General features: G+C 30.4%; 1 protein-coding gene across 2 annotated transcripts in view; it reads right to left on the bottom strand.

The window, feature by feature from the left end:
- Sb (serine proteinase stubble) overlaps positions 1–20,284 on the bottom strand; it is a 98,693-nt gene that overhangs the window by 68,132 nt on the left and 10,277 nt on the right. For both annotated transcript variants that reach the window (XM_085201997.1, XM_085201996.1), the window contains exon 2: positions 17,277–17,356. In XM_085201997.1, the coding sequence (XP_085058123.1) occupies positions 17,277–17,298 (22 nt within the window). In that variant the 5' untranslated portion in view covers positions 17,299–17,356. The remainder of the gene's footprint in view (positions 1–17,276; positions 17,357–20,284) is intronic.

Genomic DNA, 20,284 nt, shown 5'->3' on the forward strand with positions numbered 1-20,284 from the left:
GGGATTTTTTAGAATATTCTAGAAATTTTATTACTATTAAATTTATTGTGGCTCAGTGGGGCTCTAAATACGTCTCACTCGAGTCATGGTTCGATTACTACTCTGAAGAATTCATTACTTTTAATTGCTCTTTCTGTCGAGATATGGCATGGTAAATCCATTAAGCGGAGGATGGAGTAACTTGATACTAGATTCTCTCCGCCTAAACTGCTATATGACAGAAAAAGCGTTAAACTATTAAAAATACAATTGACCACGGGACTACAGCAAAGTGTTCGAAATGTCAGATTTCAAGAATATAATACTAAATAAACGCAATTTCTATCTATAATTTTATGAAGAAGGTTACACGATTATAATTATGTGTTATTAGTATGTAATTTAGTAATAGTTTAATTAAATATTCTATAAAATTAACATAATTATTTGCTCCTATTATGTTAAAATTTCTATTTTATTTAATAAACAAGAAAAAGTGTAAATAATGATCTAAGAAAATAAAAAACAACATTTATCACTTAAAATCGACTTTCTTTTTTATACCATCAAAGAAAATTATGCAGATAAGTACTTAACACCAACTTTTCATGCTAATTATCATAAAAGCTTATTATTAATTCATTCAGAATTATATATTAATCATATATGTATATTATCGCATAATCGCTGGCGCTGCTAGCCTCGTACTATCTGTGACTGATTAACCTCACTACTGACATGTCATTAAATATTTACATATTGCATATCACTCGAGCTTAAAAGCTTAGAAACTAAAATTTCAATCCTTATTCGAAATAATCAATCAAATGATGATAAAAAATTGTTAATTAAGAATGTATTTTTTATTATACCTTTTATATACACATTGTTTTTACCGACTTCAAAAAAGGGATAAAAAGAAGATAGGGTGGGAAGGAAGTTATCAATTCGGTTGTACGTTTGTTTGTCTGTATGTAATATGGTCATTTAATTTCAAAAAAGTATAATTAAATGGCGACAAATAAGTTAAGAAGAAGTTATGATAAATATGTTATTTTCATTTTTCTGATTTGGTATTTAAATTATTAAATTCTACCCCTGATTACACAGGGTATCTCAACGGTAGATTCTCAGAAAGTAAAAAGCTACTAAAGATATAATATATATATATATATATACACATTTATATAAATATATATATATATATATATATATTTTTCATTTTTCATATTATTTATTGGATGGGGTTTGAACTCATGATCATCAAATAGCAATTTGCAGTCAGTTCCACTAACTACTAAGCCTATACACACAACAAATTTCAAATGAAAGTAAATGGAAACTCATTATAATTGCAAATAAGCTATCTCCGTAGTCTAGCTGATAGCAATTAATAAAAGCAGGAAAATACGACCCAATTCTGCTTCAATTTCAATAGAATCAATTAGGATTAGGTGCGAAATAGGAAAGTGTCGCCATATAATATCATTCTCATTTTAGCGTCCGTCCATTGTGCTACCAGCTAGTTGGCTATAAAGTTATTGAATATTTTATCTGTAATCTGAAAAGGTTGACGCTATTGTAGCTAAGTGGGACAGTATCTGGCCAAACACTCGATAAATATAGGTTCAATCCCAATTCAGGGAAATTATCATAATATAGGAATTATATTTATTAGGGGGAAGGCAAAGCACGATTGGGTTACGTCATTCAATACGCATAATCCTTAAATTTGGTACAATTTAAATGAAGGAATTCCTTAGCATTATATTATCAGTGTAAGGTTATATACAGCTGCTTTAGACGGTGAAAGGTTAACCTTTACTAATCTCCATTAGTTATCATACGTGTTATCTTACACAACTCCTTGTGTAAGATAACACGTATTGTTATAATAATTTTAATTGATAGCGTTTTATTCGTGGAAACTATGGTTGAGCTGAAGTTTTTTCTATTATTGATAATAACTTCCATAATAAATATTAGGTAACCCAAAGTTTATGTACTAATTTATGTAATTAAAATAAAATAAACAAAATTTCCCAATTTTCTTACAACTACGTACAAACATAGATTATTTTATAGCAACGAGATTTATATTAACTAGATGGAAGCACTTAATATAATATAGCACCTACCGTATAACGGCACACTGTAGTACCACGTGATAAAGCTCCTATTATATTGAATTATAGTTGTATAAGCTTCTGATAAAAGTTTCTTTCCAGCTAAAGTGGGGCAGAGATTGTCACAAAGGTCAAGTGATATGCGGATTATATATTGTTAGCTATATAAGAGTAAATTGTATGAATTAGTTCTAGTAAGAAATGGTATGCGTTTTTTTAAATATTTGTATTGTTACGTTACAGCTTGTGGGTTTAAATTATAGATGATTTAAACAGAAATGTTTTAAAGGGAACGGTATATCTTAATATTAGGTTCCCATGTTCCCTCTGTCTATCCTCCATATGTGAGATATAGGGTGAAGGTAATTAATAATATTATGTACATATATGTACACAATAAGTCCAATACAATACAAATATACATAAAAGTAAATAAACGATAAAAAGGTACTAAAAAGGATAAACTGCAAACGGAAAATTTCGCAAACGTTTTCAATATTTGCCCTACTTTAGATTGAATCACTTATGATTCACGTGAATACATTATGCAGTGAGTAGTGTATTGTTACGAAATTCGTATATGACTAGGTTAGGTTATGTAAACATTTACATACATATTTATACATATTAGATATTAGGGAAAATGTATAAAAAAATTTAGTGTTTTTTTAAAATTGATATTCTAGAAAAAAAAATTACAAAAAGAAATGTATTTTTTTTAAGTCTAACGATAATTTTAAAATACATTTTTTTTTATCGACATTGATATGAGCACAAAGCCAACAGACAAACATCCTTGGCGTCATTATTGATTCGTCGATCGAGATACCTACATAATTATAATGTTATACCTACCTCTTACATAACGAAAATAGCGCAGTTCTGTTTACCACCTCCATATTACAACAAAACATAAAATAATATTACTGCAATATTACATATGTATGTAGATATCCGTCGAAAAGTAGGTCGAGCCTGTATTATTATAACTGATAAATATTGCATATGATGGAGCTGCCATGGCTTAGTTGTTAAGTCTTTGACTGTATACGCAATGGTTGGAGTTGGAAACATAACATACATACATATATACTAACTGGAGGCGAAAAAAAAGTATAAATTGCCATAAAGCTACGAATAAGGGACCACCTCTGATATATGTGCTTTAGAATCACTAAAATCCATTCAATATTGGCTGAGCAATCAACATATATTATACAAACAAACCCCTCCCCCCCCCCTTTTTTTTGAAATCAGGTAATCAGAATATAAATATAAGTGTTTTGGGGGAAGTCATATAAAAGTTTTCTTTTAAAATAAAAAATATATATTCTCACTGGGAATGTGGCGTCAAAATATATTTTTTCGTTATAAAGAGAAATATTTTTACTTTAAATAATAAATTTGAAATGCAAATATATGTACACTTCATTAGTCATAAGGTTATTGAACGTTATATTAGCTTAAAATAAAACATAACACTAATATTGTTGTTTTAAGAATTCAATGTGTCACCTTTGGATGCACTTAAAAACCACTATTTCGTAAACATGAGGAAAATGATAAGTTAATTCGTAAAACTGAATAATCGCGGATGTGCTACTTTTTAGAAATTCTGTATTTGTCCATTATTTTTTTACAGGAGGTACTTAAATTTTTTTTTCAACTTTAAGCTATGTGTAGCAGGGTAGGCAGAAGGAGCCTAGCCTAGTGTTAACACACTCTGCTCCCCATTTTCCGCCGTATTCTGGTAGCATAGCGTGATAGAACCTATTTCTAATTGATAGAACCAAACAAGAAAAAAATATAAAAATATTTACTTTTTAGAAAACAATAAAATTCTAAGTGTGGAATAACACTAAAATAAAAAAGTATTTTTTTGCTTAATATCCACTTCTCGAATTGAAGTTGAACTTAAAATAAATATTAAACCAAAACATACAATACAAAATTATATTTAAACGTATATTTGCAAAGTATTTTGGAGCACTGCACTCGATAACGTACTCGTATTTCTGTGAAGCACGACTTTCAATAGAAATTCGTATATTTATGTTTTGTATGAAAAATATCGCTAAAAGCCATTTCTCAAACGATATACAAATGTATCAAACTGAAAATATTGCTCTTATGAAACTTAGTACAAAATATACTTAAAATTGTTGCATGAATTAAAAGTTTTAGAGTTATGAAATGTTATTACTGTAAGCTTTAAACCTGGCTAGCATAATACAGAAAGCAGTAGTAAGTTAATTTTATTAAGCAATTGTCTATTACATATTCAAGTTAATATTATTAACTACTTCTATACATGAGTAAGTACGTTTACAAACTATTTTATTTAAGCTTAGGTACCTCTAGTACCTGTGAAATTATTGACGCCTGTCGTGGCGCAAGTGCACAAGCATGCGACTGTAAACACGACATGTTGCCGGTTCGATTCCTACTGGAGAATATGATATATTTCATATTTTCATTTTAATCGATAAGAGACAAAGCGCGGCTTTGAATTTCATCACTCACTACTTACATATCTTCAGAACTCTTCAGAAAATGAAGAATGGAAGTGTCTTAACACTACGTTAGACTCTTTATATTTCAAACGCTTCATTAAGCACACACAACAGCTCTCAACTTCACAACAACAGGTACACGTAATATTGCCATAATATTTCAAAATGAGGTAACATATTTCCCTATAGCTCATACATACATAAATAGACATAGGCTGACCTAAATCAGAGTTGAGTAAATTTTAACCCGACCGTTACCAATCGTACCTTACTTCCGCACCCCGAAAAGGGTGAACAATACATCCATAACATAACATTATTGTGTTTACTTGCCTCCTTCAATTTGAGACACACGTCCTATGTGGTTATGTTATTGGCACGCTTGGTTTGAGTAGTTAAATATATTTGTAATACTTTAGTATTTAATATTATAGTTTACTAATAATAAAGAGATCAAACTGATTGACTGACTTACTTTGTCATAGCTAATACTTTAAAAATAATCAAATATGTAATTTCTATTCCAAAAAAAATTATTCTTAACAATAAAATGTTTGGATAGCTGAAATTTGTTAAAATATCCTAAACCGATGCTATTAATATAAATAAGATACAAGCAGCGTATAAAACCTTGGCATCTTAATAAAATCGTTTGACTTAATGTTAAGAACACTTGGACGTTTTCCAAGAAGCGGGGCTTCAAATCTCGTCATACGTTTAATTTAATAAACGTTTTCTAAAAATATTTTTACAAAATATTCTATATGTACTTAGTGAGGAATAACGCTTTAAAAATATAATAATTGATATATTCAGCAAAATTATAAATGACTATTAATAAAATTTTTAACAAATATTTTTAAAGGCAAAATCACAAAATTTAAACCCACAAAAATATTCAATGCCACCATAAATAACATGAAAGTAGAGTTTAAGCACCCAATTTAAGTCCAGTTACATTGTGGCCGTTCTCACACGATATCATCTAGATTCGATAGATAATATTCCGTCATAACCAGAACTGGGGGTTTATTAAAATTCTATTGAGAACGCTCGGCCTAATGAGGTACAAACTTTACAATTTAATGAAGTAAGCTTGTATTATATTTTTAATTACATTTCGTTGCAGTTTCGAATTTGAATTAATTTATTTAATTTTAACATAGCTTTCACAATTTTTATTTTCACTATATTCTGCATACAGATGGATAAAAAGTAGGAACCTAGTGTTGAGAAACTCCGTTTCCTACTTTTCGGCCAAACGCCGCGTCTTGTCTTTCAACTAAAGGGAAGAAATAAAAACATTTAATTTTCGTAAAAAATAAATATATGAAGGAAAAAGGAAAGTGGGGTATTCCCCACAAGTTTGAACGGGAATACCGCGCTTTGTCTTGTTACAATAGCGAACTTGTAGAATTCGAACTCACAAACTTCGCGTTCACAGCCAGACGCTGTCAAAATAGATGATGTAGAACACATAATAAATTAATATAAAACAAATTATAATTAATACACCAATAAAGCAACGTGACGTGAAAACTAAAGATTTTCATATAAAAATTCATAGCGTATACCAACTTCGAAACATTTACTCTTCGTATTTGTTAGAACGGTAGCAAAGTTAATAGAACGATTAAAATTCAGTCCACGTATATTTTCGGTAAGAGTGTTGTAAGTTTTACTATACATAACAATGTGACATAATCAGTTGTAAAAGAGAAAATTTACTAATTAAGTTTTGCAAGTAATTATTATAGAAGGAAAACTTATATTAACATACTATAATTAAATCATAGATACTATTTTGAATGCTTTATATAACACTTAAGAGAGAATATTGCATTTTAGAATTCTTAATTTTTAATTTCTCGTTTAACAAGACAAAACGCGGCGTTGAGTTCCTTCTCCAAGATAGAGCATAAAGTGAGGAATGGAATGTCTTAGCACTAGGTGCCGTCTTACTTCCTTACTGTATAAAAACAAGATACAGCGTGAATGTAAAAGAAAAGATAGTTTCCAGTTATATGGTGCTACAAAATGAATAAAAAATGGAAAACAGAAAATATCAAAATCGAATTCTCTCTGTCTATTCCGCAAAAATACAAAAAAGTCACGAGACCAAGATTGATGCGTGAATATAGAAAAAAACCAGCACCACTCCACAGTCCACTGACCTCAATATATCTCATCAAACAGTCATTATCATTCAATTTTTCCAACCAAGTAAAAGAAATAAAAATGAATCGTTCAACTTTCTATGGTACTTGTTTTATTTTTCCAATATTTGTTTTTGTCAATTGTACCAGACGTCTATGGCGCCTTAGAACAGTGAAGTGGATATGGTATCTCGTACTGATTTTTCGTTGTAAAACTATATTAAAAGTTGGTACGAAATTGGCAAAAAGTAAAGTGACCAATCACTACGCTATATACATAAAATTTGCCATATATCGAGAAATCAATCAATCAATCAATCATAAAATTTATAAATATATTTCTTCATAGAAATTTTAGTGATAAAAATTATAATATAAAACGAAAAAAACATTTATTTGTATAATATTGTAATAACAAAACGACTTCCTTTAAAAATACATAATAAATAACAAGATTATAGAAACAAAATAAACTCTATACTATTTTCATTACTTTACGTTCTGTAACACCGCAGACTGTTTATATATGTTTTAAGGTCGTTTTCACTTTCGTCGGTGCCTTAGTTAGATTCGATCGCGTATAAAGACGAACCATTTTAATAAATAATGTTTTCATCGGATTAAAAAAAATATATATAAAACTAGTGGGCCCGGACGCGGCTACGCCCGCGAAAATATAAGCCTAAATAATTAAAATAAGTTAAAAAATAATAATAAGTGGAGATTTATTATTAGAAAAAATATCTGAGTAACCGAAATGAACAAACAAAAGAAATAAAAGTAACTAATGGAAATTCTTAATATTAGAAAAAGTACCTAAAGTTTGCCGTGCGCGCGTACTAAACATTTTTCTATATTAAATAATTATTAATTTTTGCGAACATTATTAAATAAAATCTCAAATGATATGTTTAAGATATTTTAAGTGTATAACATCGGTATAGATAACCGAACTGAGATAAATTAATTATAAGCAGCAAATAATTACATAAAAAATAATAGTAATTCGAAAATATATAAAAATTTACAAAATCATCAAAGTCATCTGCCCGTTCGCGTCGTTCATACAATACCACTCGTAGGCTAGGTCATTTGGAATCAGTGACATCTTAATTATTTATTAGAATGTTATACAGTAAACTATAATTTCCATCTAGATGAAATGCTAAAAGTGACTCTTATATTTATTTGCATAAGGATGAATATCAAATTATAGAAATCATCTAATTTTTGTTAATGTATACGAATCTATATGGGCGCGCGCCATGTATGCATTAAGCAAACTCACTTTGGGTGACGTTTTCTTAAAACAACAAACTTTGCAAATCGTTGCTTAGCAACGCGTAGCGATGATTGTTATTAACATGGCGGAATAAATTCCTTGTCAAATTAATTATTTTAATATATTGGTATATATCGAAAATATTACAAATATGAGAAAAAAAAAGTATCCTATGTTCATCCCGGGACCCTCAAGTATCTCTATATGAGTATTTTATCACAATTAAATTAGCGGTTTGGCCCTGATTACGTAAAGGACAGACAGACAGACAGACAGACAGACAGACAGACAGACAGACAGACAGACAGACAGACAGACAGACAGAGTTACTTTCGAATTTATAATATAGGTATGGATAAAAAATACTCGCTTTGCCTTAACATTAGAGATCTTGATCCATTGTATCAATACACATTGTATCAAGGATTGCCTGAGCCCCACAAATTCCAGGCGCAACGACTTCTCGCCAGCTAAGTAGCGGAATCTAACGCGACTTAACAAAACTACTAACTACACCAAAGAATAACAAACAATTTAAACACAAACATTTCCTCTAAGTGGGAATCAAACTCCACACCATCGGCTATACTGCTAGAAACCACCAGCCCACGATGGCTTCACCAAACCTACATATTTAATTTCTAACGAAAGGAAAGACAAGCAACTATAAGTTTAACCCCATTCTATCTTCATTCACGCTTCAGTTCTTCCATAATAATAGTAGGGGCGGCGAAGAGGGGACTTTGTGGAGTCATTCGAGCGCATCAGATTAAGATACTGGGGATTCCTTGTACTCGGTTACGTACTTCCACCAAATATTAGCTTCATATGTATAGCCGCGCGTCTAGGATAAAGGATCAGATTAGTAAAAAAAAATTGATCATCGGACATTCTCGAGCGCATCAGATTAAAGTAGGGTAAGTTAGTTACATGCTAAATCGTGTATATTCCACTAATCTGACAATTTGAGAGTGACGCAAAGACGGGGGAGGGCTCCAAAGTTGTAAAAAAAAAACGTTATCTGGACATTCTCGAGCGCGGCTAATTTTTTTTTTATTTTGGAGGGAATCATTCAAGGATTACGAAAAATATATAATCTGACAAATTCCGCAAGCCGAAGTAATAGAAATTGATCGATAAAGTTCGATGTACCTAAGAATTGCATATATTCCTCTCACCGTATTTCTATTCCTATCTCCCTCTTTCTTTTTTTTATTAGTCCCTAACTCATCAATAAAGAAGATAATTTAAAAAAATACTTGAAAAAGTATTTTTTTTTTGTATTTTTTTTTCATAAATACAAGTATTCTATTTCAAACATACATTCTTTTAGTTACATTCTATTTCTTGAGCTTTGAATAAAAAAATTGAGGTCAGCCGTGGCGCGGGGGCACAGAGTGTGACTGTAAAACCGACTGGTTGTGGGTTCAATCTCCATTCCAGGAGATGAAATATTTATTGAAATTTATATTTCCATTTCTTCGCTCTGGTGTCGAGGCAAAACAGTGACGTTAAGTGCTGCTACTCAACACTCAATGCCTTCAAAATTTGGCAGAAAGTGGGGAATAGACTGTCTTAACCTTAGGTTTCCTCTGCCTACCCTGCTGTGTACGGGATACAACGTAAAGCTGACTTGTTTCTTGTATTGGCTTAAATAAATGTTAATAATTGTCAGATTAAGCAAGTCCCTTCAGATAATCGTCTGATTTTGAGATATCACGTCTAGGGCATGAAGATGAACCATATATATCTTAATCTGACGCGCTCGAGTATTTCAAGATGACGAATTTTTTTTGCATTTTCAAACAACGATTACGAACTTGCGTCACATCCAAAGTGTCAGATTATTACATAAGAGCTTTTTTTTAGGTTCACTTAACACCCCCTTAGAAAATCTGACGCGCTCGACAATATTATTTTTTTTGCCATTTTTAACTCTTACGCACGACCACCTCCACTATGGAAACTGTCAGATTAACATATTTTCATGCTTAAGAAGACGTAGGCAACTGATGATACCAATATCTGACACGCTCGAGTATGTCCATGGAACAGTTTTTTTTTACATTTTTGAAAATCTATAGCCCCTCAACCCACCGGTCAAACGAAATTTTTTATATGACATTTTTTTCTTGTTATCATCTAAGCTTCGCAACCCAATAGGTCTCAATGACGCTCGAGTGACTCCACAGTTTGCTGCTTCGCCTCCCTAACTATAAGTGTAATTGTTCTGTTCTGAATAACTATGCCACTTAACTATAAAAAGTTGAAAAAATATTTAAATATGTTTAGTGTAAATTGTTATAATTATTTTAAGCATTATTAAAAATAGAATTAAATAATAAAATAAATAACTAATATTGGATATTGGAGTCCCAACTACATAACGTAACGCCGGGGAACTTAACTTCGGTCCCTCTACATACATAATTATGTAGGTGTTAAATCATATTATATATGAAATTCAAAACTCTCTTCAAAATGGTGGAATGTTACAGATATTTTCAATAAACGCGAAAAGATTTTCAATATGGAGAGGAATTTCAATCGATCCGAAACCCTGTCATGAACTAGATGAACGGCGTTTTACAAGGAAAACTCGCATTATATTTTACTAAGAGAGTGGTGAATATCATATTTTTATAAAATATACTTGTTTGGGCGGGTGCGGGTTCAAATATCGCTGCATTGATTAATTTATAAGTTTTCCTAAATATCTAGGTATATATAATTTTATATATCTTTCTATATATTTGACTTCGCAAGTCCGTTTTATAGAAACTATCTTATAAGAAGTACAGAGTCATTGTCTAATGAACGAATACGACGCAGCATTATTCACACTTCATCTATTATTTATAGAAAGATCATAGTCATTTTCTATAGCAATAAATGTAATAGTGTATACACTATTACATCTGTTGCTAACAATGTTATAACAGCATCACCTAGACAGGTTTACAGTATATAAAATATTTATAAATATATAAAACTTATATGATATCTAGAATGAAAAATATACGATACGTACGTACGTATATATACGTTGAGAGTGACAAAAGAAAGCTAAAAAATATTAATGAAGCAAGAATAAGTGATAAGAAAAGTAGAAAGACATCTCTTATCTTCGAGAATACTGTAATAATGGTACTGGAGGAAGAAACATAAAAAGCACTAGGAGACACACAATCAATTCGCTATTGTAAAAATATTATTAAAATAAAGCCTTAAAGCTATAAAACTAAAGTACTTATATTTCAATTATTCTCAACAATTTTATGAACCGGATATCATACTTGACTAAGATAAGTGAAAGATAAATTAAAACAAAATGGCCGCTAGATATAATTAAAGCTTAGGCTATAAGAGAAGGATATAATAAATTATACAATTTTGTTGTTTGCAACGGTATCTACACGTAAGGAGATTTTTTTCTTTTTTATGATTGTTTTTTGTATGTTTTTAGTTGCTTGACACTTTTTGGGCATAGTAGGTTAAGCAAGAACCTAATATTATGTTTGTTCGTTTAAAGAGTTCGGTCCAAATCTGTGTAAAGAATTGTATTATCGACCAATTTCCTTTTTTTGTATAAAGTTACTGTCTTAATTTTTTGTAGTCGAGTTCAACTATGAGAATATTAAAAAGTAATTCCAATTAAATATATTACCTACATATAATTTAAGCAGTTGTTTTATCACAGATAATCTGAATTTGTTATACTCAGAGTCAGAGGTTATATTTTACTATATTTTTCTCCAATACATTGTATATTTTATATACTTTAAATGTCGACCAGATGGATTGCTTCATAAAAGAGGCCATTATAGATCGCAGCGTAGGCCGGAGCTAGGGGTTTTAAATTTCAATAGAAAACATTTTCAATAAAAATGCTATAAATGCTACTATTTTGGAATTATTATTATTGAGACTTAGAGTAAAATTTTTCCATTGTGAATTTAAGTCAATACTGTGTTCTTTTATCTTCAAATGAAGAAAAAGAGTAGATCACTATGTTCTCTTAGTTTCTTTTCTTAGTTCTCTTATTTATGTCTTGGTTTCAGTTCCCCAAAATAGCACAAAGCCTGGTTTCCACCGCGAGTAAAGTGGGCCTTAAGGGCTGCTCATTTAAAACGAATATGTTCAGCCTAAGCATCACCCGCTAGAAGAAGGAATCAAACTCATAATAATCGCCATATCTACACCACTTTGGTCTCTTTTTGTTTCTAACTGTTGTCAAAATTAATAATAGCATTTTATACAAACGTTAAATCGGCCCTAAAAACGGAACATTCAATATTTATTTTAGGTAGCTTTGCTAAAAATCCATCAATAAATCGGAATCAATTTGTAACGCTACAAGTCCATTTCATGCGGATCAAGTAGGTAGGTACCGAAAATACGGATTGTGTAAATATTGCTTCAGTTACATTAAATATAAAGCTTTTTTCATTTTATTCTACTTTTTTTTCATTTCAATGCATGCAATAGTAATATGGTTATTTTATCGGTGTTTTCATTTGTATCAATGAACAGTGTGTTTTAAAAAAATATTTTTCTATTTAAGTAATTAGTTTGTTAATATTATACAATTTGATAATTCGTACAGAAAATTTTACCTTTAGTATTCGAAATTTTATAAACTTATTAAAATAATTACTAAATACATTTGGACTATATTTTTTTGGAATTATACACTAGCACAATTTTTTTTATCAGCTTCGCAATAATTCGTTTTTTTTATACAATATACACGCTTATATAAGACTCTCCAATTCCCACCTTCCGTCGAATTCCGGAGGCATTACGTGTTGAGTGTCGGAGCTTAACGCGGCGCTTTGCACACGTGTACCCACGACTGGCCTCACTATATATTTTCATAGAACAATTACTAAAACAATAAACAACACTAATTATTGCAAACATTATATTAGCAAAACCGACACGTATAATGTCCCTTAACATTCAAATGGACATCAACTCTTAATTTCACTCGATCCAGTCACGTGTCAATATTGTAAAGCAAACTCCACTAGTCCACCAGTCACGATCTTCTATAGAATTAAACGGCTCATTGCCTATTCGTGGGCGATCGTTACATAAAGAAATTATAGTAAAAGCTCGAGTAAAAGTAAATAGTGATTTGGGAAAAAATCTTCACTTTTCACTTTCACTGGTTTGATTGAGTTAATTAACTTTTAGAACGTGAGATTGTGTATTTTATGTTTTATTATAATTATGAGCAAATTAGCTTATTTTACTGTAGTTTTTTTGTTTGTTCAGGACCGTTGTGGTGCTACGATACAACCTTTGACGTCTGGCGGTTGATGGTTCGATTTCCACTCGTGGGAATGAATTATTTTTATTTCCCTACTTTGGTGATAATATCTCAAAAAATGGGGAAACGAAATATCTGAATATATAATCCCCTCTTCCGTTGACATAATCGGGATACAGCGTGAAATTTAAAAAAAATAATCTCCTCCATAAATCTTCCTTCCTATATGATAGACCTAAAAACGTATTGTACGTTCTTTCAAGCGTATAAATGCATTTTTAAGCATTTTAATAGATTTAAAAAAACTTACGTTATTGAACTAATAAATAATCGATACATGTGAACAATATGAGTGATTTATGTTTATGTGTATTTTACTCTATGGGTTTCTAGGAAACTTGCAAACGAGGTCTTTTCAAGCCTAATGAGCTGTAAAGTCGACCGGAACTACATAACTGACGACGTTGAAGATAGTGCATTTATTAGCTTAGTTATAGCATAAAACAATTGGTATAATAGTATTTATTTTTTTATATATTTTTTTATTTTTAAAATATTTATTTAATTTTGAAAGGAGAGCGAAGAGAATCGAGTCATAAACTTTCTCTTTATTTTAACTTCTATGTAGAAAGTTTAGTATTTCTTTGTAGAAATCAGAAAATTAAATTCTTAAAACGCTTTATAAATTACTGAATCATGATCCTTGCAATATGTTTTAATATTTGTTTACCAATAATATAAATAACTAACATAATATAAATAACTAATTTTCTATAATCATTCTACCAAGAACTTGGCACAAAGCCTCAATATACAAAAATAGATCCACTCAATGAGGCTTAGCAAATTTAATGGTGTGTATCACCGTATCCTGACGACGACGGTCGGTACGCGTGAAACGTAATTAATATCCTATTATTATTTATAACTAAACCAAAAATAACATAAATTACTCATATTATTCAATCCTGAGATTATGTGGCCATAGCAGTGTAGGCAAAAGGGAACTTGGGAACCTAGTGTTAAGATACTCCGTTCTCATTAAGACACTGTCGTGACCTATTTTCCGAATTTTGGAGGCATTGTGTGTTTAGCGAAGGAGCTCGCCCCCACAGCGAGGAAATCAAAATATGAAATATTTTATTTCCTCAAATGGGAACCGAACTCACAACCTGTGGCAATACAATCGCCCGCTTGTGCCCCTGCGCCACGACTGGCTTGAGTTATATCTAGTGTACTTATAAAAGTCGTAAAAAGAGTTGGCAATAAAAGAGAGATTTTAACCAGTTTAAATTAAAATTACAATTTAATTTCTTTGTATACTAACTAGGAAACAACATTGTAATTTCAAAGATCACGTCCTCTAGTAGTAGCAGCTGTAGCAGCTGTAGTAGAAGTAACCAGCTCAATAATTAGTAGTACGCTATAAATCGTGCGAACCGTTATTACAGGAGTTATTCTCTAATGGACATAAACGATTTCATAATTTAAACGCTAACGATAATTAGGTGCTTGTGTACTACTGGCTTTATAATGGATATCTATTCTAAAATATACAGCAGTTAGTCTGACTTAGGATATAGAATTTGATAATTATATTATTTTTATTACATTCCCTATGAAGCCTAGTGTTAAGAGTTTAATATACTCTGCTCCCCACTTTTTTCCGAATTCTGGAGTCATTGCGTGTTGAATGGCGGCGGTTTCCCTCGACACCAGAGCGAAGAAATAAAAATATTAAACTACACTAACTAAAATACTTAAACTACTAAAATACTTTAGTAATTTAGATACTTTAGGAGCAAAGTGTTTATGCAAAGCACGCTGCATTTCTCTTTGTCTAGACTAAAAAACTAGATACTAATTCACTTATTTAAATAAATGAAGAAATATTATATAAATTCATTATGATATCCTTGAGAAGTTTCAAACAATTCAAGCAATTTACTATGAACTCGTATAACCAACAACGTCTTAAAGTAATCTTACCGAGTGGAGGACTTTGAAGAATTTGCAACTAATACTCAAGGAGCCACGTAAAGAATTTAGCTCAAATTCTTCAGTGAACTAGCGGTATTACGAATAAACCGTAAGCAAAATTATTATTATAAATTTCACCCTTAATTAAAACGCGAGAAAATATTAAATTATTCGCTCGCGGCTTCCTAATCTCAAAAAGTACTGGTTCTGACTGAAAACATATATTTTGTATCCGATAGTCCATTTACCAAGTTAATCAGCTAGTTCTAATATACATTTTTTTTAGCTTCACACTGTATACGGCACATATCGAGGTAAGCAGAGGGAACCTGAGTACAGGGATCAAGTGTTAAAACACTCCATTCTCATTAAGGTTCCCCCCTTGTTGAGGAATTCTAGAGGCATTGCTTATTGAGTGGCCTTAATCAACGCCACGCTCTGTCTCGTTACCAGCGAATTTTATTAAATCAGCTTCACGCTGTATCTACACAGCAGGGTAGGCAGAAGGAGCCTAGTGTCAAATTTCCGCCGATTTCTGGAGGCATGGTGTGTTGAGTGAACCCAACACCTCGCTTTGCCTCGAAACCAGAGCGAAGAAATGAAAATATAAATTTAAATAAAAATTAATAAAATAAAATATTTTATATTTAATAAAATATTTTATACATAATTGTAAATATTCCAAAAGAATCACTCTATCTATTGCTGAAAGCCGCATCAAAATTCATATATTCATAGAGAAGTCATTTTATTTTGTACCAGGTATGTAAAGATAATAAAATATATATTTCATACAAAAACCTAAAGTAAAATGCTTGTAAATAAAATACTTGACTCTCCCTTTGAAAGCTGTAATTATTTGAATAGCACATTTAAAATGAGCGTCTAAAAGAAATTTAATGTGTTATATAAAATGAACAAAATACGCTAAAACAGAAATACTTTCACTAAAATGTATTGTGGTTTGATATATTTAAGTGAATTTTGTATTTGTTTAGTGTATGAAAGTGACGGGTCTCGTTATAATTGAAATATAATTACTTATCTTAAACTGGGCGGAATGAAATTGAGGTAGTGTCATAAATTTATGTTATTTTTACCTTATTATGATAGATGTGCAGATATAAGCACTTTTTTGTTAAACACTGTATCTCTCATATATTTCCCTATTTTTTTATTTACAAATTATCGTATCGGAAGTACCGAAATGGGAACGGAGTGTCTTAAGCACTAGGTTCCCAGGTTTTCTCTGTTTACTCTGCTGCCAAGGAAGTGTCATTTACGTGATATAACACAAAAAAATGAGTTTTTTAATCATCATTACAAAGAGCAAAGTCAAGTAGAGTAGGCAAACGAAGCGAGCAACTAGTCAACAGAAATTCTACACTTTTTTCTCTTTTTTATTTTCTGGTAAAGCTTTAAACCAACCACTCTTATCAGCCACGAATGATAAAATATGTTTGCTGTACACTCCACTTTGGTTTTTCCACCGCAATGAGTCAGATAAAAGCTTGATTGACTTTTATTCGTGTAGTTACTTATTGAAGTTATTTTTATAAAAATATCTCGATAATACTTATGGTTTTAAGTAAATAGCAACTATGTTAATGAAATGTATGCATTTAAAAATCTTTTACATTTATTACATTTTAGTAGATTGGTTTCATATAAAATCAATATGTACTAATTATATCAGTATTGTATGTTTTTGGCAGTGTTATATAATAATAATCTTAATAATCTAATATATTAATATATATTTTTTCTTTTTAGCTTCACGCTATATCCTGCACATATCAGGGTAGGCAGAGCTAGTAGGCTTTGCCTCCTTACCAGAGCAAAAAATTCAAAATATTTTCCCCCGAATGGGAATCAAACCCAAAACCGTCGTTCTTATAGTCCCACCTTTATGTCACGATGGTCTCTAAATATGAATATAGTAGACATCTACTCGTAAGTACTAACCGGATGCGCGGGCGGCATGCATGTGTCGTTCGAGCGCGCTCGCGGCGCATCACCGCACTTTGCACTGTCTGCAACGCGCCCTGGAGACGAGAAGACAAATTAAATATAAATAATATTAGTAGTTAATAAATACAAATAATGTTAAAAGTTGTTATTTTCATAAAATTTACAAAATATTCGTTTCAAATTAATAGTCTTATTAACTACCTAGTAGCATATTCTGGCCGTAATTCTGGATGTATGACAAATATACAGATATTTTCAATGAATAATATACTTCAGAGGGAACCTAATATTAAGAAACTCCGTTCCCCACTTTCCGCTGATTTTTTCGACGCATTGAGTGTTGAGCCAACGCCGGGAATATTTTTTTTTATATGTAATGAATTATATATAATGAATTCATAAAAATTACCCAATATACAAAAATATCAAGAGAATAAAAGCAATTTTACACACGTACATATATATCTATAAAAGAAACTTCCAAAAATAAAAGTAACAATAACTTCTGATTGCGCACGCCGCCGCCGGTAAAGTTTTAGCACCCACATACTTCTTACTTTAGGTCATAAAATAGAGATAGGCTATAAACAACATTTTGCCGAGACCTAAATGAGGTCTCGAGAAGATAAATTAAGAAGAATAAAGAGTTTAAGAATAACAATGTCTTTATTTAATCTTTACTATTTTTAAGCGTCATTTAGGAAAGACAAAATAATTTAGTTGACGTATGATAAAAGGAAAATTAATATCATTTCATTCTAGTTTCGGCCATTTTGTACATATAAGTTAAAACATACCTGTAATTGGTAGGCCATCTATGGAAATAAAATGGTATCTTTATAATAATTCCGTCGAGTGGGAATTGAATCCGCATCCATCGCTTTTTATGTTACACACGCTTGAATCATATAGCAAAAATAAAATAAAATAATAAACAAAATACATTTTTCAATGTCTACTTATGTTAATTATACTTAAGAAATTTCGCGCCATATTGAAATATTTTTTTTATATTTTATTTTCATTGCATGTAAACGATCTCTTTTCTGCCATGCGGAAACAACAGCGCTTGTGTATTCAAATTAAATGAATAATGAACAGATTATATATACGTTAGTTATCTGTTACACTTTTAATAAAATGAAAAAATATGTAGATTAAAATATTGTTAAAACATTTTAACATAAAATTGTTGTAAAAATATTATGTAAATAGTTATTTTTTTGTTTGAGTCTTGTATTTACTATGGTACAATAAATTTTACATTTCATTATTTTGTTAGTAGTAAAGAAAACGAAAAAAATAATCTAAAAAAAATGGTAACATTTTATACTTATTTTATTGACACTGTGTGCTGGTGAGTACAGCAGTACCCAATACCGTCTTTGTTTATAAAGATAGGCTAATGAAAATTATTTGTAATTAAATATAAACATTTCGACAAATGCTTCATTTAAATTTAAACCCACTATTATCACTTGCCGACCATATATTAGAAAAAATAAAAATTAAATATATGAAATATGTCTCAAAAATGAAATTACTAATTAATTTCCAACTATAAATCGGGGAAAAAATATTAAACATAATTAGTGATATCACATAAAAATTTTCTTTCACGCTCTGATATAAATATTTTCTACCTTATTAAATTAACGAGAACTTTAAAATATGATACTAATTACGTAGGAGAGAGTGGATCTGTGGAACTGCTTAGTATGTGGGTTAGAATTTATACTGAACTCCATATCACGGCCGGAGAGTAATTTAATTAATTGATTTGATGTATGTATCTAAAACTAATTCCAAACTAGTTTTGTAAAGGAATTTGTTTTTTTATTAATGCAAGTCAATTATTTTTTAATTATATATACATATCGTTATGGTTTATCTTACTGCAAGCGGTTATTGTGGATTCACATTCCATTTAGGGCATAATTTATGCTAGTAGCTAGTTACTAAGAAAAAAAATTAGAATTTTATCTTTTTCTTCTCTATCGTGTCTGGAGTAACACTTAAATAATGTAAAAATTATTTAAACAAAAGAAAAAGAATAAAAAGATAATTCGGAATTTAATAAGATTCGGACTAGTAACAACTAGTTTATAATATAAAGAGTTTCCGCTTACTTTAAAATCTTCTCAACTTATAAAGCAAAAAAGTGAAAGACAACTAGTTCCTCGTCTTCAAGACAATACGTGGTGCCACTTTAACATAATAAGGCCGATTTGCGGTGTGCAAATTACTCTTATTTTCGCGTAACGGTGGCTTGGATAGTTTTTCACTGCAATTCATATTTAATATTTTCAACCGACTGTGCGACGCAAAGGAAAGTAATGTGTTTATCAGTTTATGTATATATGTGTAGATATCAAACAATTGACTCATATTGATGATTTTTACGTCAATTCGTATTTAATATACCTTACGATTGGACTGTTAATCCAAATGAACACGAATTTATAGTATTTTTATTATTATTTAATGTACTTTATATTTTATATAAAATTCCTTTCCTTTATTAAAACAAATAAGTGCTCTCTAAATAAATATGTTTTATAAATATAAAGTTTACAATAAATAAAAGCGTCGGCCTATTTAATCTACACAATATTAAAACAATTGATAATTTAATAAAATAAAGAAGTATGGCATAGTACTGGCCTTACAAACGATAGTTATGGGTTCTATTTGTACAAAGGCAAAGTGTATTCTTAAAATATTTTATTACTTGTAACGTAAAACATGACGTAAGGCTTTAGGTCTCTCTGCTGCATAAAAGATAAGAAAGGTATACAAAATGTATAGTTATAGACAATCCCATTCGACTAATTATTTCAAAATAATTTATTTATATTGTGTTAATTGAGTTTTTATTCCTTTTTATTACACTATAATAATTATATCCGATATAGTTTATTAATTAATTACATTTACATATTTGGCAATTAACAAAATTTAGCAACGCTACTCAAAAAACCTTGGAAAACTTATCCTTTTGC

Source organism: Heliconius melpomene, chromosome 18 (genome assembly GCF_056956725.1).
Source record: "Heliconius melpomene rosina isolate 202511_hmr_F chromosome 18, ASM5695672v1, whole genome shotgun sequence".
Lineage (NCBI taxonomy): Eukaryota > Metazoa > Arthropoda > Insecta > Lepidoptera > Nymphalidae > Heliconius > Heliconius melpomene.